This window comes from Rosa chinensis, chromosome 1 (assembly GCF_002994745.2).
Source record: "Rosa chinensis cultivar Old Blush chromosome 1, RchiOBHm-V2, whole genome shotgun sequence".
Classification (NCBI taxonomy): Eukaryota; Viridiplantae; Streptophyta; class Magnoliopsida; order Rosales; family Rosaceae; genus Rosa; species Rosa chinensis.
Window position 1 is genome coordinate 62798866 of NC_037088.1, and position 22405 is coordinate 62821270.

Consider the following 22405-nt stretch of genomic DNA (forward strand, 5'->3'; position numbering starts at 1 on the left):
CACAAACTCGTGAGGGGTCAAAAAGTGATCTTTAAGGAAGCTGATTGAAAATAACGAGCAATGGAGTGCCCTCAAAGAAGGAAAATCGGAGCTAGAAACCCTTTGAAGAATCAGTGCTACTGATAATCTTCTAAGTTTTATATTTGTGAAAAGAAAAAAAGTATTTGTGAAGTGGGATTTGTTTCTATGTACATTTGGTTATTGCATGTACTTTTGTACTATTTTAATCAATTAATGAAATTAAGACAATAGAATTCTGTAAGATTTTTTATCTTTTTAATTTGGTCATGTTAATATGATCTGAGGTCAATTATAATCTAATAATTTGATATTTTCTTATTTAAAATTCCTGAAGTTGTTATACAAGAAACAAGAAAGTAAGAAATCGCGGACTCGCGGAGTATCTAAAGCCAACCAGACATAAAAATAGTTTGGTACTAGGTTAAGATCCTGTACCTTTGACCTTAAGCAGAGTTTTCACTACTTTCCAGTTTCTGACATGTCTTAAACGCAACGTTTCAACGAAGTCCTTCTTCAGCTCCTTCTCTGTTCTCATCTTCTTCTAGTTGGTTCTTAGCGAGACTCCTGAATATTCTATTCACCAACCATTTAACCACAAAAATCAGATTCTCATTTTCTTCTTCAGAACATCAAATCAAATCCTCATTCAACTTTGGTGTCAAAGTTGAGGCCTTTAATTCAATCATGGCTAACTACAGACGAGCCAAGCTCGCAATCGATGCCTTTCGCGGCTTCACATCAAGAATCGTAGCTAGACCAGAACCCATCTCCAGAGTCTACTCCACCAAGTCTTCAACTTTGGCCTCAAAACCAGCTAAGTTTTCTGGGTTTTCTCCTCCCTATTCTCTTTTACAGAACCCAGTTCCGCAAAACCAATTGAGCCCATTTCTCGGTTTTGCCAACAGATATTATCATGTGGATCGGCGGCAGGTGCAGCATTTCCGGAAAAGAGGTCCGCGCCGGTGGGCTGACTGGTTCAAGGACCCGAGGAGGGCGTTTGTTACTATCGTTGTGGGCGGTGGGGTTTTTATCACTGTGTATTTTGGGAACTTAGAGACTGTACCATACACCAAGCGTAGGCATTTTGTAATTCTGTCGACTAATTTGGAGAGGAAGCTGGGAGAGCAGCAGTTCGAGGAGTTGAAAGCCGGGTTTAAGGGGAAGATTTTGCCTCCTATACACCCGGAAAGTGTGAGGGTTAGGCTGATTTCCAAGGATATTATTGATGCGTTGAAGAGAGGGTTGAGGCATGATCAGGGGTGGACTGACATGGGGTATGCATCGGAGGAGGTTGACCCGAAATTCGATGGCCGGGGGAGTGAGAGTGTGCAGGCATTGATGGAGGGGAAGGTGGAGGAGAATTGGTCACGTGAGGATGAGTTTCTTGATGATAAGTGGATTGAGCATAGTAGGAAGAAGGGTAAGGATAGTGGTGTTAAGGATGCCACTTCGCATTTGGTTGATTTGAATTGGGAGGTTTTGGTGGTGGATCAGCCGATTGTCAATGCGTTTTGCTTGCCCGGTGGGAAGATAGTGGTCTTCACAGGGTTGCTTAAGCATTTTAGAAGTGATGCCGAGATAGCTACGATAATTGGTCATGAGGTATGATGGGTTGTGGCTTAGGTTTTTTGGTTCTGTGTAGGTGTTAGTTATATGTTGGGCATTGGATAAAACTTGTCCTTTGTGTTGTGATTGGAAACTAGGTTGGGCATGCTGTGGCTCGACACTCTGCAGAGGGCATCACAAAGAACCTGTGGGTTGCAATCCTGCAACTGCTTCTTTATCAGCTTATTTCGCCTGATTTTGTCAACCCATTATCCAATCTTTTCTTAAGGCTTCCTTTTTCCCGAAGGTACGTTACTGCTGATTATCATTTGCTTATGGATAGAGAATTATGTGCTTTGTGACTCTTCTTAGTTTTGGTTTGTTCTGATGGAGGAAGATGCATGCCTTGAATGGTTGCATATGTCTTCTTGTTATTTTTGTAGTGAGGTTTTTGGATCAGTATAATAGGACTTAAAGTGTAAAGGTTAGAAAAACTGATAGAATATCCCTAAAATGGTCTGACAGCTTGAGGATATCTTTAAACAGCTTTTGGCAAACACTTCTACTATTTTAAGTTCCCTGCATTGTTCCGAGCAATAGAATGATTTTGTCTCAGAATATGGTCAGCGTAAAAGTATTATGTAGCCATGTTAATCAACTAGGAGTCTAGGATATAAAACAGGGTACAGACAGACCGATGGCCATGGGTTTCCGGCAGGTGTTAAGAATGGAGGTGTAGTTGTTTTAAGACCCTTGGCATGTTCAATCACAGAATTAACTAGTATAGTAGCATGGTATTTATAGCTTTTGATCACTAGTGCTTCATCAGCAAAGAATAAAAGGTGATAGAGTTTGCCTGCTTAATGCGAAGAACAATTTTTACAACTTCAGGTTTCCTGCTTAATCATTTCAAACAGTCGATTGATATTAATCTCGTAACAGTTCAATATGAATCATTGCTATATAGATACATAGTTAGTTAATTAGGATGTTTAACGAAGCTAACATACAAAATCCCACTGATTGTCAGGATATACATTGTTACAAGTTGTCAAATATATCGAGTTGTTCCATTGTTCTGAGACTCTTGGTGAATGTACTTAAAGATTCTTTTTAACCTGTTTCTTACTGTTTATTGGAATTTGACCTACTGTCTAAACTGTCATACATTGTTGAACTCTAATATCTGGTCTGCTGAGAGGATAAAGCCTTGCTGGATTGCTTACTCCCTTTTGGTTGGGAATCAAAGTATTCCAGCATTTTCTTTTTGTTAGAATTGCCGGTCTCAGAAGTAGTGGAATTGTGGCCGAAGTCTCCATACTTAGCTTGTTTGAGTTCTTACTTCTTAGTGATCTCTGATAACCTCGATTTGTTAATGCTCTGTTCCCTCATTGATACACTTTGAACCTGATGTTGTTGGTGGTCCGACAGATACCTTATTAGGTTTGGTGTCATTGAACTGAATGTTAATCCTCAAGATTTTGACTATCCTGATCACCTGATGATTTTTTAGGTTAGGTTGGATGTGTTCATTATTTTGCTCTTCTGATGTTTGCTTGTCATTTTTACATCTTAATGTAATGATTATCATGGAACTATTACTTTCAACGTTCACATTCTTGCCTCTATTTAATTTGATTAGGATGGAATTGGAAGCGGATCACATTGGGCTGCTGTTGATTGCTTCTGCTGGATATGATCCAAGAGTGGCTCCAACTGTGTACGAGAAGTTGGACAAACTCTCTGGTGGAGAATCTGCTTTGAGAGATTATCTTACCACTCATCCATCCGGGAAAAAGAGAGCTGAAATGCTGGCTCGAGCTAACATCATGGAAGAGGCACTAACTATATATCGCGACGTACGAGCAGGACGTGGGGTTGAAGGGTTTCTTTAGGACAATACGTTTTTTTGTTGAGTTTAATATTTTTTTATTTTGTGAGATGAATGAAACTATACATAGAAATGTGAAATATTATATCCTCTTACGTCCTATATAGGCATAGCTTCTTGATTTTATCCGTCAACCCTTTTACCTATGAGCAGTAATATTTGTATGCAACTGTTGGTCACAATGAGGGGTCAAAAACATGTATGCTGTTAACAAATATGAAGTCCCATTATGAATTTGCTGGGGTTGTTTTGCATGTGGAATTTTATTTCGCTCCCTTCCTGCCATAGGACAATGTAGATAGAAAGGATGGCAATTTGCCATGCAAATAAGCTTCTAGGTAAAAGAAAGGACGAGAGTTATATTGAATCCTTGACATTATCCATTGGACCAAAAAAATTATGTAAAATAAACTAATATCAACAAAATTGAATCATTGACGTTATCCATTGGACGAAAAAAAATAACAAATGCAAAAATAAACTAATATCAACAAAACTACAAAAGGAAGCTACTATAATAGACCTACATGATGGTTAACTGCTTTAGTGAAACCTGAAGCTACGTTAACTTCGATTGCATAACAGCCGTAACTCCCTGCAATTAGGAATGATTTAATTAATTACCACCAATATCTTCCATATTCACTTGTACTTTTTTTTTTTGGAAAGGCATGTACAGTATCTTATGTTCAACTTGTTTTGGTGTAGAATATCGTATCTTCGTTTCACTAAAACTATAGGGTGTTCTAGACATTTTAATGAAATAAGCACCATGAAAGAATGGAAAATAAATGACAAATGAAACGAATGTGAGACAAATGACTTGCTCACTCAACACGAAAGTTAATTTCTGTTTTTGACAAAATAGAAATTTTTTTGGCTGTTCAACTCCAAATTGGGTTGAAGTTAGTTTTGCGTGGAGTTGCTTGGTAAAAACCAAAACCCCAACTTACACTTGGTAAAAATAACAAAATACAGTAAATCAATAAAAAAATTAAGACTTTACCCAAATTGTTGTCCGTGCACTCCAACAAAAATCCACTTGGCCTTTCTCTATATTCTTCTAAATCTTTCTTGTACGAGAAGACTCTTTCATCTTAATCATGTGCCTTTTAAGGGCAACTCCAACAATTACCAACCTAGAATTTAGATAAATATATGACTTTGCATCTCCAACACTTGGTCTTGGTATTATAGGACTTGGGCTCATCCCAAGTCTCATATTTGAGACTTTTTTCAGAACTAAGACCCATTAGCAGTGCCACGGGGCCACAAATTGGGCTGTGTCAGCCCAAGCAAAATCCAAACGCTCCGAGCTGGAGAGTTAAAAAGGATGCGCTGGTTTCAGAATGCTAAAGACGCGCACGAGCCTTGGTGCGCTAGATAGAGTAAAGTCCAACTTAATGGAGCTGCTGTGGTGGGCACGCTTTGACTGCATGTCCCCTAATGACCGTTGGGGGTAACAATGGTCATATTAATGGATGGTTCTTATTCGTCAATTTTGAATATGGACAGCTCCGATGTCGTCCCCTATATATATATATATATATATATATATATATATTTTCATGCAACAGATATATTAGTAATCTAACAGATCAGGTTTTATCAAAAAAATTGATCAAGCGCTCCTATTAAATAGAGGCTTTTTAATATAGAAAATTACACACGAGTGTCATTTTGAAAATTTAATTAGTCATAAACTCATAAAGCCACCTAATTTTTCTTGTACACATAAGGCCACTTTCATCCACAAATTTTCCATTACTGACAATTTTGCCCTTCTATCCAAGAAAACTAACCGCATCGGAGCCAAATATCTGTCTCACATACTCTCTCTCTCTCTCTCTCCAATTCCAAAATTGAGCCATGGAATCGACCTCGCCTGTCAAATTACGATGGCTGTCGTTCTGATCTGAAGCCACATTATCTGCCTCGTGCTCCTCCTCAGCTCTCCTCATCTTTGTTGTCTCTAAGCCTTGAGTGTCGTCTCCAAGGCTCGGATCCGTCATGTTCATACTCCTAAGTGATCGTTGCGGGGGTAATAAACGATTTTGGCCTACCATTGTGACGGTTCACCTTCGCCATAAGTACGCAGGTAATGACAATCGTAAATGCAGCGTTAACTACCGTTGTTAATACCACAATGAAGGAGGCTATTAAAAGCGGTCATAATAACGTGGCATGATGGAGTTATTAAATAACGAGGAGTGATGACGTTATTTAATAAGTGGTTGGCATCATGGCGTTGTTTAATAACGCGGTTGGTGTTATGACGTTATTAAATGACGCGGAGTGATGACGTTATTAAATAACGAGGAGTGATGGCGTTATTAAATAACGCGGTTGGTGTTATGACGTTATTAAGTAACGTGGAGTGATGACGTTATTTAATAATGTGGTAATGCGATTGGCGTTATGGCGTTATTAAATAACGCGGTTGGCGTTATTGAATAACGCGGACTGATGGTGTTATTGAATAACGCAGAGTGATGGTGTTATTAAATAACACGGAATTATGGCGATAATAAGCACAGTTATCAAAACGATATTAAACGCCACTTATGGTGCAAGCTCTCCCTCACCTATAAATAGGGGGCATACTGACCGGGTAAGATATCTGATTCTGACTTGTTGACTCCACTACTAAGAAATGTACTGATAGGCATCGGAGGGTTTTATGCAGGTACCCCTCTCCTCCTCTAGCCAATAGTCAAACTTCGAGTCAACACTCAAAAGAAGCTTCTCGATCTTCCCGGTCAGCACCCGCTCCAGTCCGTATTTATTGGTGAGTCAAACTCCTCTACGGAATTTTTCTTCACCAACAATCGCTGTAATTGCAAATTGCAAGTATGCTTTGCGCCGGTGATTAGACAGAGAAGAGGCAAGACATGTATTCTTGTTGCTCCCAGAGTTCGTCGCCGAAGATAGGTTCGAAGACCTCCATGGCCGAAACGAAGCGTTTCATCTCCTCGAGTCGGCTGTTAAGCTTGGCCTCGCAAGCCCTATCTGAGATTCAAGGTACGTTTTCATTTTATGCTTAGCTAATGTACCGATAAGTTAAATTAGCTCAAGACTGCTACTGTTGTAAGGATTTGATTGACTGATTGCTTAGTTGAAAACCTAATTGATCCAAGGGAGAGCGAAGGAATTGAATTGACGAGAAAATGAATGAAGCCTGATGTATGTGGCCACGGACCGATCTTCGATTTCAATTGTTCTTAATATTTTATTAGTGAATTAGTGTTCGAAATGTGGTTGATTTGATTATCAGAGTCGGGCGGAGTGAAATGGCCACCAATCTGATTTTGTCTTTGATTTTTGGTGCATTGCAATTACAGTGCTTTGTTTTGTATAGACCTTGAAATCATTTAGATATTATATGTGCCTTATCTTCTTCTACTTGACATTTGTAGTTTATATTTTATTCATGATTCGCCTTTCCTTTTGTTTTAGTGTTTACTATTTGCTATTCATGGACATTTATAGTTTATATTCTATTCAAGTTATTCATGTCTAAATGTATATCAATTTAAAAGGGAGCAGCTTCCTGTGTGTTACTTAAGTAGCTTTTCTCTGACTTGGCTGATTTATATTGATTCACAATGTAGATTTGGAAGGAAATGGGCATAGTATTAGATTAGGCATGCATTCGCTTTGATTAGCATTTCCAAATCATTATTATCTTATCAGTAGCTTTATTGGGTTGATAAATGATGGTTTGAAAGAAGAAAGGCTAGTACACTGAGAGTAGGTTTTGGTGTTAGTGAGAGTAGATTTTGTTGTTAGTGTCAGTAGCTTTTTAATGTTGGTGAGAGTAGTTTTCGGTGTTGGTTAGAGCAACTTTTGGCGTTTTGACAAGTAATTTTTGGTTTTGGTGAGAGTAGCTTTTGGTGTTAGTGACAGTAGATTTTCGGTGTTGATGACAGTAGCATTTGTTGTTGGTGAGAGTAGCATTTGTTGTTGTTGAGGTTCGAAAAATCGGTAGGCGCTAGTCGGGCGGTGGGCTGGGGAGGAGCTTTCAGGCGCCTAGGCGGGTATCTAGGCGACGCCTAGGCGGTTTTGTATTTTTTAATTTTTATTTAATTTTATATCATATATATATATATATATATATGTATATATGAGAGTATATATAGCCTTTAAATGAAAATATGAAGAACTGAAGACTTATTATAACTTATAAAAAAGAATACTAAGATATCCTATAAAACTATATTTTATTCCAAGATTCTAGTGCCCAGGTGATTCAAACATAACTAATGAATTAAAAAGGGGAACATAGGGAAGGGTGGAAGACCATTGAGTGACTCTGTCAAAAAGAGAATACGTGAAAGACAAAAAAGAAAACTAAAAAAGGTTATCTCTGTTCCTCACTTCCTCCTGCAGTACTGCTCTCCTCCTCTTTCCCTCTCTATCTCCATTCTCCAACAACTGGATCAAAATCATTGAATCTCTCTCTCTCTCTCTCTCTCTCTCTCTCTCTCTCTCTCACGATTTCACTATCTGAGTTAGAAATTTGAAAGTGGATCTCATCCTGATCCACTCGAGTACATTCTGATCTCATTGAATATAGGCTCTGCTTAACCAGAAAGCGAACAAGAAAAGAAACCGAAGGTGATGTGAACGAAGACACGAGAGTAAAGGCCACTCCTTTTTGGGTATTGTGAGATTCTTCTTTGCTTTCAGAGATCGTGCAAGCAACTGTATCTAGTTTTGTTTGCTTTGCTTTCAGGTTCGGTGGGATTATCTTTGGGCTCTGGCGTTTGTTACAGGAAAGATTATAGAAGATCAGATTAGTGATTCTGGAAACCGCCCAGCCAACCGCCCAGTCCGCCCAGGCCACTAGCCTAGGCAACCCAAGCTCCCGCCTAAAATCTCAGAGCCCAGAAGCTCCGATTATGCATTACTCGAGGTGGAGAGGTGCCGCCTAGTCGGGCTAGGTGGGCGTGTTTTAGAACACTGGTTGTTGGTGATGAGAGTAGCTATAAGTGTTAGTAGGAGTAGCTTTTGTTGTTGGTGATAGTAGTTTTTAATGTAGGTGATAGTAGCTTTTGTGACCTTACCTAAGGCTATCTGAAATCTTACAGTAGTAGCTTTTGTTATTAGTGAATAGCTTTTAGTGTTGGTGGTTGTAGCTTTTGTTGTTAGTAATAGTAGTTTTTGTGACCTTGTTAGAGTCTGCAGATATCTCACCGGATTAGCTTTCGTTGTTGGTGACAGTAGTTATTGTTGTTAGTGGAAGTTGCTTTTGTTGTTGGTGATAGTAACTTTTATTATTGGTGATAGTAGCTTTTGGTTTTGATGAAAGTAGTTTTTGTGACCTTACTGAAAACTACTGGAAATCGTATAGGAGTAGTTTTTGTTGTTGATGAGAGTAGCTTTTAGTGTTGGTGGTAGTAGTTTTTGTTACCATGCTGGAGGCTGCGGAAATCTCACCTGATTGGCTTTTGTTGTTGGTGACAGTAGCTTTTGTGACCTCACCGGAGGTTGCCGGAAATCTCACCAGAGTAGCTTTTGTTGCTAGTGACAGTAGCTTTTGTTGTTGGTGACAATAGCTTTTGTGACATCACCGGAGGTTGCCGGAAATCTCACTAGAGTAGCTTTTATTGTTAGTGACAATAGCTTTTGTTGCTGGTGACAGTAGCTTTTGTGATCTCGCCTGAGATTGCCGAAAATCTCACCGAAGTAGCTTTTGGTGTTAGTGACAGTAGCTTTTGTGGTAGCCAGAAGTTGGCCGGAGACCCGCCGGAGTTGGCCCGAAACCTCGTTGGAGAGGAAAGAGAAGATGATTGTTGACTTTTTACTCTAGTGGCATTTATGTAAATATGTTAGTTTTTTATATCTAAAATTTAATACCTTTTTTAATCTAGTGGCCTTATGAGGGAATTTTTTTTTTGGTGGTGGCCTTATGGCTAAAACAACATTCAAATATGCACTTATATGTAATTAACCCTTTTTAATACCAGTTTTATCCAAAAAAATTACCAGAAAATTGAGGAAAAAAATATATACTTGTTGGAACAGTAAATTGTAGGAAATTCTATAAATACCTATCAATTCTTTCCTAATTTCTCACACCAAACATCCTCCATCTCCTTCACAATTTTTCATGTATTCACCCATCTTCTTATTCTTAAATTTGTTTTCTCTTGGAAAAAAATGGGTCCAAGAAAGGATTCTTGGAGGCACAATGAAGAAATTGTTCTTTGCAAAACTTGGATCACCGTTGGTGGTGATGGTTGTGTCGGAAAACATCAAACTTGTGGAATTCCGAAACACGAAATGTTTAGGAGTCCAAATAGGTTTAGGAGATGTTTTTTTTTATGGTGTACGAATTTAAGTCCAAATAGGTTTAGGAGGGTAAAAATTAATGATCTGGATTAGGGCACTTGGATAAGAATCCTATTTGAGACGTTTGTTCATCATGTCATACTACAGAAGAGCCAAGCTCGTGCTCGATGATTTCCGCGGATTCACATCAAGGATTGTACCCAAAGATGTAACTAGAAAGCCCATCTCGGGAATTTATTCCTAGTATTCGCCTCTGGCCTCCAGCAAACCTAAGTTTCCAGGCTTTTCTTCTTCTTCTTCGCGTAAACCAATTCCACAACTCCGAAAAATCACAAGAACAGCTCAGCACAGTCCCTTTTCCGGCTGTGCATATAAATATTACCACGGTGAGGATTGTTACCGCTCTGGCCGGTTCAGGACGAGGTGGCACGGCTGGTGCTCCTGGGTTAATGCAGATCATAGGAGGCTGTGGGCTGCGCCTTTTTTGGGTTCTGGGGTTTTCGTAGCCGTGTGTTTGGGCAGGTTTGAGATTATTCCCTACTCAAAACGAACCCACTTTGTGATTTTGAGAAGAGAGTGGGAGAAGATGCTGGGAGAGTACACATTTGAGGAGATGAAAAAAGAGAAGACTAGATCGAGGCAGCATATATTGTCTGATAGATACTTGCAAACCAGACGTGTTAGGCGGATTGCCAATGAAATAACTCAGGCATTGATGAGAGGTATAAGTAGGGAGGATAAAGAGAAGGGGGGTCGGTGGTGGCGAGGCTCTAGAGTCGCCACTTCGCATTTGGATGGTTTGAAGTGGGAGATCTATATATGTAGTGGATCAGCCTATTATCAATGCATGTTGCTTGCCCGGCGGCAAGATTGTGGTCTTCACAGGGTTGCTTAGGCATTTTAAAAGTGATGAGGAGATAGCTACGATACTTGGTCATGAGGTATGAACTCGATCCATCTATGTTTTTAGTTATGAACCCTAAATACCAAGATGATTTGAAATAATTGACTTCTGGTTTTGGTTGTGATTGAAAAACCAGGTTGGGCATGCTGTGGCTCGACATGCTGCAGAGACCATTACAAACTACACGTGGCTTGTAATTTTCTTTCAATTTTTTAGCGGTGCGGTTGCTGCACACTCATTCGACAAATTGTCAAACCTTTTATTTAGTCTTCCTTTATCGAAGTTCTTCGTGAATCTACTCTCTACTTCGTAAAAACACACCAACTAATGCTTAAGTAGATGCATGATTCATATAATATATATATAATTTTCCACCACTACACTAGAATTTCCCTATATATATATATATATATATATATATATAAAATATGAATCGGCATAGACTCCTCTGTTTTTCTGTTTCTAAATCTTTTATTAATATTTAAGTTACATGAATACATGTTATCTCCAATTATACCTCTCTTAAACTCTGAAGTTGTGTTGTTAATGATGTGTTTTCTTTCATCTCAGTGATGCACTATGAGATGTGATACGTACGTACTGTTAAAATAGTATAATTGACTAATAGTATTGGAGCTTAAAAATTAAAATAGTTGAATATATAAGTCTAGTGTTCCTATAAACTACTAAAGCTACCCCGCAGACTACACATGTTGTGATTATGCTCTTGTTTATTGTGCATCTTCTCACATTGATGTACGCTGATAATGATCTCTATCTTGATATATAGGATGGAAATGGAGGCGGATTACATTGGGCTGTTGTTGCTTGCTTCTGCCGGGTATGATCCTATGGTTGCTCCAGGTGTGTACCAGAAGTTTAGCAAGCTTGCTGGTGAAACTCCAAACCAGAAAGATTATCTTTCTACCCATCCAACCGGGAAAAAGAGAGCTGAAAAGCTGGCTCAAGCTAACGTCATGAAAGAAGCACTCTATATACCAGGATGTACAAGCAGCACGTGGGGGCCGTAGAGGTTTTCTTCGAAGATGTTCGATCCCTGTAACAGCTATAATAGGAGAATTATTTTCAACTGATTTTGTCTTTGAATCAAAGTACCAACTGTTGGGTGCCTATCCCTCCTTGGTGGAGATATTTTGCATGGCATGAATGCATGGTATTAATTGTTTGTGCATTCAAGGTGACAACTTATGCATGGAAAATTGGTGCATGGTCAAGTGCATGCATTGAGTATAAATGCATGGTTAAATTCATGTTTTGACCTTTTTAGTCTTCCTAGGGAGTTAATGTGGGAGAAGGGTGGTTGATTCATGTATGAGCATTGATGAAGTGAGTCTAGAGACTTCTATCAATGGTATAAATAAATGAAAAATCTTCCAGCTACAACCAAACTGAAAAAGATTGTCAACAAAATGCTCTGCTAAAAATAGCACACAATTTAAAACCCTTTTTGTTGTCAAGTTGTAGTAGTGAAAGTAAGGGATCGTTCTACGCCAAGGATCAAGGGTTCACCTTCAATTTATGTAACCTAGAAAACAAAGAAAACTGGAAACTATAATAAAACAAATCTAAAAACACAATTAGGGGGATTGTTGATTAATTTTGCTGAAAATAAAGTAAGAACAAAAGATGAAACTAAAGTAGAGTTTGTGAATATGATGATGAGCAGTTAGGAGTTCGTTATCCACCACTAAACACAATCCAAGTTCCAATTTTTCTTCCTATGTTTATTACTAAGTCATGAGAGAGAGATTGACCAAGTTACAAAGCTAGAAGCAAGCTAAGTACCTTATATTACTTCCCTATAATGTTCTAACAAGAACAAGCGCCGTTATTAGAACCTTTTGAAAACATGCAACATAGAGATCACAAGCAGCTCCTACATTTAGCAAGTTCTAAAGCATTAAGCACATATGGAAGGATGTCAATCTAAGTGTACAAACTAGTACAACAAGCGTGTCTAGTTGCATTCCTCATCTTTGGTACACACCTAGGCGAGAGGTTTTACTACTTCGGTTAAAATCACAAAACTATTAGGTGAATTGCTATTTAACCTAGCACCAATTACATGCATATCCTATATGTTTGCAACCACATAAAACATACATATAAAAGACTCATCTAATTCAGAACCAAAGAACAATCTCATCGACAAAGTAACTAAAACATAGAATTTTATTATGAAACTTGAACCATAGTTTAGGGCTTCAAACTAGCCCCTAACACAAAAGTATTTAGCTACTCATTGTTCTAAGGTAAACACACAGTAACATATTGAAAATAAAAGGGCAAAGTCGCAGAAAAAGAGAGTGAAGAGGCTAGGGTGTTTTTAGGCGTGAAATATGTATGGTGTCGTCTATTTTTGACGCCTAGAAGCCTCCTCTTTTATTGTTTACAAACCCCTAACTTTTTTCTTCAAAACCGGGTTGAGTTCTCCTTATTCTTCTCCAACTCCACTTGCTTGGCTGCCACACAATCTTCTGAACCTTCCTTAAGTCTTTCTAATAGTCTCTTGATAAGTATAATGCAGCAAAAATCCAATAAAATTCGTCCCAAAATCTGCCAAGAATATCTTCAGAAAATATAGCCTTTAATTCACTTTCCTTTCTCAACTAGGACTGATTTCCCTCTCCATGTTTGACAAGGATTCCCAGCAGATTCGAAGGTGATATTCTGCGACATAATACATCTGATGTCACCCTTCAAAACCGTGCAAAAACCTTCCAGAAAACGTCTTGAAACGTGGCCCAACAACGGTCTTGAAAATGCTTCGCATAAAGACTTGTCAGAAATTCCAGATTTTCCTTATCCTCTGATCATCTTTGTAGCATCGTAACTTCTTCATTACACCACCTTTCTGGATGATTCTTGATTCTAAACTGCTATACAACATACATTCTTAAATTCTGGGCAGATAAATTCATGATTATCATCCCTTAAGTCCAGTATAAAAGTCCTTGAAAAAGCTTCCTGAAAAGCTGATGGAAACAGTCTTCTCGAGGAACCAACTTTGAGCACAGTCTCCGGCTTCCTTTTTATCATTCTGGACCAACTCTTTGCCTTCAGTTATAGTAGAACATGTGATCTTCAAATAGTTCCAGGCCTTCCTTCATAATTCCACTCGAAGGTTCTTCAAAACAGCTTCCCAAAACAGAAGAAAATAAGGCAGACTCTTGTACTCTGTTCTCTGCTTCTCTGCAACTGTTTTGCACGGCAACTTTCTCCATCTTCTCTTGAGTTTTAGGACCAACTGAATCATCATAATCCATCCTTTGCATCACTACTTCATGTGAAGTGCCTTGATTGTCCCACAATAGCTCTCTTTTCTCCTTAACTGCTTCTCAAAGTACCTAAGAAAATAACAAAGTTAAATTGATCTTTTTAAGGAATAAACTAAGCAAAAGTATAGAGGTTTGAACTATAAATTCATAGCATTTTATGCTCCTATCAAATTCCCCCACACTTAGCTTTTGCTAGTCCCTTAGCAAAAATCAAAACTAACAAGACTCAATCAAAACTAAACAAAAGACTCTAGACTCCAAACAAACTAGCCTTTCAACATTGTTGTCTCAGAAATCTCTTACTTTCATAGCATCAAGATTAGCACGCAACCAAGAATCAATCATGAGTAATTCAAGAGTTAATTAAAACATATATTCCACATATAAATATGTAAGACACGGATATGACAATGGTGATGGGTGGAGCTCAGCATGTATCCAACAAGTATGATTCAAACCTCACAGGATTCATCACTCTTTCTTCTCTCAGATCAAGGCTAATGCTTAAAAGCTTTGTCACTCAAATATATGTGAGAGATGATAATATTTTCGACAAACAAAAAGCTCACATATATATAGAAGGAAAGGCTATGTCGAAATATATGCATTTAATGTTTTTTACGATCTCATGAAGGATACCAACTACTTGCCCAACGGACCGAACCATATGCTCAACTCTTGTAACCAATCTCCACAGATCAAAGGCTGCCCATCTTAAGGATCAAAGAGGTCTTAATACAAGGTTGTAATGGGGCCAAGGTTTAGGGGTTTATAGAAACGAAAGGGTAAGGAAAAGTCACAAACTATTCTAAAAACCTAGTGGAGCCTTCATTGAAGCATTGAGACGTCTTCTTCTGGTCACCAAGGCATCTTGCAACATTGAACTTCTTGTATGTCTTTATTGAGGGCGGATGTCATTGTATTGAGCCCTTGCTTCATGCTAACCTTCCTGTGAACACTTGTGGAATAGGACAAAGACCAAATTTATCGTACTTAGGCCTTCAATTTCAAAACAAACTCCTTATCCTCAATGGGGGGACTAAAATCCACAAATACTTGCACTTTTTTTTTTTCATTGCCGTACACATTTTTTTTTCATTCTTCATTTTTTTTTTCGGCATACATATAATTTTTTTTTTTCACATGGACAAGTCATTCCCCCACACTTATTCTTTCTCATCTTCTCTTTTGTAGTGCCTTCAAAATCTTGTCTGCCTCGTGAATTAGCTCTACTAAATCCTTAGAACAAGGGTAGAGATATAGCTATACTAAGGTTCAAGGGTTAGGATTTTGAGGGTGATGAAAGAAAAAGGTTTAAATGTAGGCTCAAAGGGGTTATCTAGGGGAGTCCCACGACGGGCACAAATATGGACACAGGTTATTTTTGGCTTTGGTGAAAATTCCTAGGTGCCTTTATCCTTTCCAGAATCAGGGACATGTATTGATAAAAGTTTCGACTAGTACAAGAGCAAGTTCTAGTAATCTCTAGAGTCCGTCAAACTTAATCTGTGTCAAGCAGTCAATCAAATAGAAAGATAATGAGATCACTAAGCATCGCCAAGAAAATAAGAATATATTTTTCAATAATCACTCACAAAGAATGGCAAATAGGCTCAAATTCTCACAAGGGTTATTATGAATCAAAACTCATCATCAACATGCTCAATATTCTGTACCAAGGTCAACGAAAACCATATCTACTACACAATCATATGCTTTATAGATATCGTAATTAACCAAAGAATTATTTTGACATCATCTCAATATTGTGATCCTCTTTTATCCATAATTTCAGAGATATAAGTTCATCCCTGACAGTTGAAAGGCAACTAAAACTCAAAAAAACTAAAAGCAAAATTTTTTTTTTTTTTTTTTTTTCAAACACAAAGACACACACAAGACATAAATCCCTCCCCCACACTTAAATCATACATTGCCCTCAATGTATGGCAAATAGAGCATGCAATGAATAACAAAAGCATAGAGAAAGGCTAACAAAACAAAAGGTGGTAAGGAGAAAAAGTTCAGAAAAGCTCCCCCATGTAGACCTCCCAATGCTCACGACCTTTGGAGATGACAACAAAAGACCCCAACCTCAAGACCATAAGGTCTTGACTTCCTAACGTAAGCTCCATGTGAAGTCTTGTTGCATCTTCGGAAACCTTAAGTTTGTGTCGGCAGCCCATGTTTTAGGTCCCATAATTTTTCTATGCAGCGTCAGATGACGATGATACCACTTGGAAGTGAAAGTGGACATTGCGAACTCTCTGTGCATATGTGGAACACCTTCTAACTCCAAGCCTTTATTCCGGGAGCATCACTGGTCCAATGGACGAGATTTTCGGCCTTAAGGTAGTATACATATAGAGCTGTGAGTCCATGTAAAGAACTCCTCTTTTCATCCACGGAAATATGCCCAGTTTTTTTTTCTTTTTCTTTTTTTCTGTGACACAACTGCACAATTTTCTGTTTTCCTGAGCTGACCTTACTGCATTCAAACTGGAACTGGGAACGCATATCAACTCCGAATCCAGTTCTGTAAAAACCTACAGAAACTAGACTCAAAGATCTTTCCATTCATGTATGGTACATCCTCCGGTTCCATCTGAGCGAAAAACGGCAGCAGTCTAAAGTAGACTGACTGTGCGACCTGGACTCTGTTTCGCGTACAGCTACGAGTCTTTCCTTCACTTTTCCTTCCTATCCGACCTGAACACACACTAAACACATCAAATTGAACAAAATATGAATGCAAATAGACAGAAAAAGGTAAAAGATTGGGTTGCCTCCCAACAAGCGCTTGAGTTAACGTCTTTCAGCCAGACGGTATCCTCTATGGATCATCCAAAGGCTCCACGTGAAGCCTTATCAAACAACCTCGCCATTGCCTTTGTGTATGAGTGCTTGGTTGAATCTGGTGGGTCATCTGTTATTGAACATACCTCTTGTGGCGTTGGATTTCCTAAGTGAGCCCTATCAACAAGAACACTCTTACAATTAGCTAAAGGTAAATGAAAATCAGAATTAAAATTACCTTTATTTTCTTTATTCAAGTTCTTCAGAGAGTGTTTTTCCTTCACTTTATGCCCCTTCCAACCCCTCAGAAATCGGACTTCTTCTCTTAATTCCTTGTCCTCACGCCCCACCATTCCTTTCGTGATGTCATTATGCTCAAAGACTTGAAACGTTACCCTTTCTCCAAGGACTTCCATAGTCAACGTTCCCTTGTAGACATTGATGTTCGTGTGAGCAGTTGCCATGAAGGGACGCCCTAAAATTAAAGGCAATGATGTGGGACTTGACGTCTCCTCCATGTCAATCACAAAGAAGTCAGCAGGCAAGACCAATCCATCCACCCTTACTAAGACATCTTCAATTACTCCTAAAGGATGAATAGATGAGCGATCCGCAAGCTCAATCACCACAGAGGTCTTCTTTAGTGTACCTAAATTAAGATTTGAAAACACAGAGAAAGGCATTAAATTTATAGAAGCTCCTAAATCTAGTAAAGCCTTATCAAACCTCTTTACACCAATTGTGCATGGAATGGTGAATTGTCCCGGGTCCTTGAGCTTAGGTGGAAGCTTTTGTTGAAGAATACTTGACACCTCCTCACTAAGAGCTACTACTTCATTCCCCTTGAACTTCCTCTTCTTGGTGCATAAGTCCTTCAAGAATTTGGCGTACTTTGGCACTTGTTTTATGATATCCAAGAGAGGAATGTTGACTTGAACTTTCCGGAGAATATCCAAAACATCCCCCTTGTCTTCTTCTTCCTTTGAATGAGCAAATCTACTTGGAAAAGGTAGACAAGAAGAAAGAGGATTAGTAGGAACCGGAATTGAAGAGTTAGGAATTTTACCTTTGGTTTCTGGTTTCGTTGGGGATTGCAATGAGTCTTCAATCCTCGTAGTCGCTGGGTCTGGGATTGCAAGTTCAGTTTCAATCTCAGAAGGGTCAGAAACACTTTTGTCCTTCTTCTGTGCCTTAGGGACGTCACTGAGTACTCTTCCACTTCGTGTTGTTACTACTTTGGCGGACTCAAACCCTCCTCTTGGATTTGGTATCGTGTTGCTTGGAAGTTTTCCTTGATCATGCAACTGATTCAACTTGTTGACACATTCTCCCACTTGTTTCTTAAGGTCTGAAATTTCCTTCCCTTGATTTTGCTGTGATTGAATGAGTTGTTGAGTAGAGGATGTCAAAGCTTCGAACATCTTGTCGTACTTATCCAAGATTGGAGTCAATGAAGAACTAGAAGCTTGATGTGGCGCAGAGCTATGTGTAAATCCCCCTTGAGGACGTTGAGTGAACCCTGGAGGTGTATGGTTGTTCCCTTGAGATGCTTGAAAAGGGCCCAATACATTATCATTGTTACTCCATCGAAAATTTGGGTGATTTCTTGAGCCAGGATAATATGCATATGGATCATTCTTTACATGTTGTCCTCCTTGCTGAAAATTTCCCACAACTTGTACCTCTTCTTCCTCATATAATTGAGGGCAACGATCAGTATGGTGGCCTTCCATTGAGCACACACCACAAGCCATAGCTCCTTGCTTCTTGTTACCCAAGACCTGAGATAACATAGAGGTTAGATTTGATAATTGAGCTTTAATTTCAGAATCGTTACCTCCTTTTGAAGAGAAAGTTTGAACACGTCTTGAGGTATTATTGAATTGTTGTGCATTCAATGCACGATCTGCTATGAGCTTCATTCCATCCTCATTGTACTTGTCCATAAATGATCCTCCAGCTGCTGCATCCAATATATCTCTCTCTATGGGTATGAGGCCATCATAGAATGCTGTCAACAAACTATCCTCACTCAAACCATGCTGAGGACATTGAGTAAGCAAGGTTTGAAACCTCTCAAAGTATTCGGAATAAGACTCGTCCATGCCTTGCTGAATTCCAGTAATTTGCTTCCTCAATGCAATAATTTTTGAAGTGGGGAAATACTTCTCCAAGAATGTCTTGTGCATGATATCCCATGAGGTTATATAGCCATTTGGAAGCCTATACAACCATGTCTTGGCCTTGTCTGTAAGAGAAAACGGAAAAGCCTTCATCTTCATGATATTCTCATCTGCATTCTCTGGTGTCATGCTTGAGCAAATAAATTGGAATTCTTGGAGATGCAAATTAGGATCTTCATTAGGTAACCCGTGAAAAGTGGGCAGCTTGTGGAGAAAACCAGTCCTAAGCTCAAAATTCCCTGTCTTTCCTTCAGCTGGTTGAGGGTAACGAATGCATGATGGAATACCTCCAGCTATGAGGGACGTTGAGAGCTCCCTAATGGTCCTTCTTGGTGGTGGTGGCAGCGGCTGCCGATTGTCTTCGTCGTCCGACATTTGAAAAACGAAACAGGGGATGATGGGTTCGGCCTCTTCTTGAGCAGCTTGTTCTTCTCTTTTCAACCTTCTGTTTTCTCGTACTAGCTTCTCTAACTCAGTATTCAAAGGCACTAACTCCCCTTTTGGGTTGTTCCTTGTATGCATCCACTAGTGAAACTTCCTTCAATGAGAGAAAAGAGACGCAAATTAGTTCAACAAGAAGCTGAAAAGAAAAAGAAATTGAAAAGAAATTCAAAACTAATTGTAAAAACTAAAAGAAAAAAAAAACACAAAAACATAAAAATAAAGGCAAAATTCGATCCCCGGCGACACGGCGCCAAAAATTGCTCTGCTAAAAATAGCACACAATTTAAAACCCTTTTTGTTGTCAAGTTGTAGTAGTGAAAGTAAGGGATCGTTCTACGCCAAGGATCAAGGGTTCACCTTCAATTTATGTAACCTAGAAAACAAAGAAAACTGGAAACTATAATAAAACAAATCTAAAAACACAATTAGGGGGATTGTTGATTAATTTTGCTGAAAATAAAGTAAGAACAAAAGATGAAACTAAAGTAGAGTTTGTGAATATGATGATGAGCAGTTAGGAGTTCGTTATCCACCACTAAACACAATCCAAGTTCCAATTTTTCTTCCTATGTTTATTACTAAGTCATGAGAGAGAGATTGACCAAGTTACAAAGCTAGAAGCAAGCTAAGTACCTTATATTACTTCCCTATAATGTTCTAACAAGAACAAGCGCCGTTATTAGAACCTTTTGAAAACATGCAACATAGAGATCACAAGCAGCTCCTACATTTAGCAAGTTCTAAAGCATTAAGCACATATGGAAGGATGTCAATCTAAGTGTACAAACTAGTACAACAAGCGTGTCTAGTTGCATTCCTCATCTTTGGTACACACCTAGGCGAGAGGTTTTACTACTTCGGTTAAAATCACAAAACTATTAGGTGAATTGCTATTTAACCTAGCACCAATTACATGCATATCCTATATGTTTGCAACCACATAAAACATACATATAAAAGACTCATCTAATTCAGAACCAAAGAACAATCTCATCGACAAAGTAACTAAAACATAGAATTTTATTATGAAACTTGAACCATAGTTTAGGGCTTCAAACTAGCCCCTAACACAAAAGTATTTAGCTACTCATTGTTCTAAGGTAAACACACAGTAACATATTGAAAATAAAAGGGCAAAGTCGCAGAAAAAGAGAGTGAAGAGGCTAGGGTGTTTTTAGGCGTGAAATATGTATGGTGTCGTCTATTTTTGACGCCTAGAAGCCTCCTCTTTTATTGTTTACAAACCCCTAACTTTTTTCTTCAAAACCGGGTTGAGTTCTCCTTATTCTTCTCCAACTCCACTTGCTTGGCTGCCACACAATCTTCTGAACCTTCCTTAAGTCTTTCTAATAGTCTCTTGATAAGTATAATGCAGCAAAAATCCAATAAAATTCGTCCCAAAATCTGCCAAGAATATCTTCAGAAAATATAGCCTTTAATTCACTTTCCTTTCTCAACTAGGACTGATTTCCCTCTCCATGTTTGACAAGGATTCCCAGCAGATTCGAAGGTGATATTCTGCGACATAATACATCTGATGTCACCCTTCAAAACCGTGCAAAAACCTTCCAGAAAACGTCTTGAAACGTGGCCCAACAACGGTCTTGAAAATGCTTCGCATAAAGACTTGTCAGAAATTCCAGATTTTCCTTATCCTCTGATCATCTTTGTAGCATCGTAACTTCTTCATTACACCACCTTTCTGGATGATTCTTGATTCTAAACTGCTATACAACATACATTCTTAAATTCTGGGCAGATAAATTCATGATTATCATCCCTTAAGTCCAGTATAAAAGTCCTTGAAAAAGCTTCCTGAAAAGCTGATGGAAACAGTCTTCTCGAGGAACCAACTTTGAGCACAGTCTCCGGCTTCCTTTTTATCATTCTGGACCAACTCTTTGCCTTCAGTTATAGTAGAACATGTGATCTTCAAATAGTTCCAGGCCTTCCTTCATAATTCCACTCGAAGGTTCTTCAAAACAGCTTCCCAAAACAGAAGAAAATAAGGCAGACTCTTGTACTCTGTTCTCTGCTTCTCTGCAACTGTTTTGCACGGCAACTTTCTCCATCTTCTCTTGAGTTTTAGGACCAACTGAATCATCATAATCCATCCTTTGCATCACTACTTCATGTGAAGTGCCTTGATTGTCCCACAATAGCTCTCTTTTCTCCTTAACTGCTTCTCAAAGTACCTAAGAAAATAACAAAGTTAAATTGATCTTTTTAAGGAATAAACTAAGCAAAAGTATAGAGGTTTGAACTATAAATTCATAGCATTTTATGCTCCTATCACAAAACCAAATATAGTCAGCAAATATATCTGAAAGAGAACCCGATACAAAGCAAGAACTATGGTCAGCAATTTATACTACTACAAAACTTATACCTAGACTAAACCAAAAAATTACAATCCAACTAAGAGAAGGCTATGAAAACTCATCTCATCCAGCACAAGGTCATTTGAAACCTACCTAGAACAAAGATTAACCTCTAATGGAAGGTTCCTGTTATGGTCCCAAGACTCGATGGCCATTTACTCATTACTACTAGTAAGGTGCAATATAGTCGCAACTCCTTAGTATGTGTAGATTAGAAAACTAAATGCATCACATTCGGTATTGTTATTAGCATTCATTTCATTCTAGACAATAACAAATATGCATCTATAGAGCAGTGAATCATAAATCAAATATACGGTACCTGATTGGTAACAGCCTTGGCCATGCGAGGAAACTCCTTCCTCATGATAGACTTGTGAACCAGATTGGCCGGCTTGTTCTGATTCCTGGTCTTAGTGACTAGCCTTTGCTTATAGGCTGAATACTCACAGTCTTCCTTGTTCGCCAAACCTAATCACCAGTCAATCCAAATCAAATCACAACAAAATTACATATTTCTAGGGTCTATTATCATAACAAATCAATCCTAGGGCTTGTTATTATCTCAGGCGGAGTGAAAATCTAATACAAGAAAACATACATGCCAATAGTCATGGTCGATCGTAAGCAAACACCCTAAAGGTCCC

General features: G+C 38.6%; 2 protein-coding genes and 1 pseudogene across 2 annotated transcripts; 2 read left to right on the forward strand and 1 right to left on the reverse strand.

The window, feature by feature from the left end:
• The first annotated feature begins 478 nt into the window (after positions 1–478).
• LOC112203968 (mitochondrial metalloendopeptidase OMA1) lies at positions 479–3708 on the forward strand. The gene is made up of 3 exons (XM_024344883.2): positions 479–1623; positions 1725–1873; positions 3209–3708. The coding sequence occupies exons 1-3, from the start codon at positions 706–708 to the stop codon at positions 3459–3461; spliced, it is 1320 nt and encodes a 439-aa protein (XP_024200651.1). The 5' UTR covers positions 479–705; the 3' UTR covers positions 3462–3708.
• A 5911-nt stretch (positions 3709–9619) lies between these two features.
• On the forward strand, positions 9620–11686 carry LOC112171686 (annotated as a pseudogene).
• Positions 11687–16794: 5108 nt separating this feature from the next.
• Positions 16795–19455, reverse strand: LOC112171697. Its single transcript, XM_024308845.1, has one exon. It carries the CDS (start codon positions 19453–19455, stop codon positions 16795–16797), a length of 2661 nt encoding a protein of 886 aa, XP_024164613.1.
• Positions 19456–22405: the final 2950 nt, after the last annotated feature.

Excerpts from the sequence above, each read along its gene's own strand:
- LOC112203968 (XM_024344883.2), top strand. The coding sequence starts at position 706 with ATGGCTAACTACAGACGAGCCAAGCTCGCAATCGATGCCTTTCGCGGC. Across the intron at positions 1,624-1,724 it reads CTACGATAATTGGTCATGAG|GTTGGGCATGCTGTGGCTCG; the intron begins GTATGATGGGTT and ends ATTGGAAACTAG. Across the intron at positions 1,874-3,208 it reads AGGCTTCCTTTTTCCCGAAG|GATGGAATTGGAAGCGGATC; the intron begins GTACGTTACTGC and ends TAATTTGATTAG.
- LOC112171697 (XM_024308845.1), bottom strand. The coding sequence starts at position 19,455 with ATGCATACAAGGAACAACCCAAAAGGGGAGTTAGTGCCTTTGAATACT.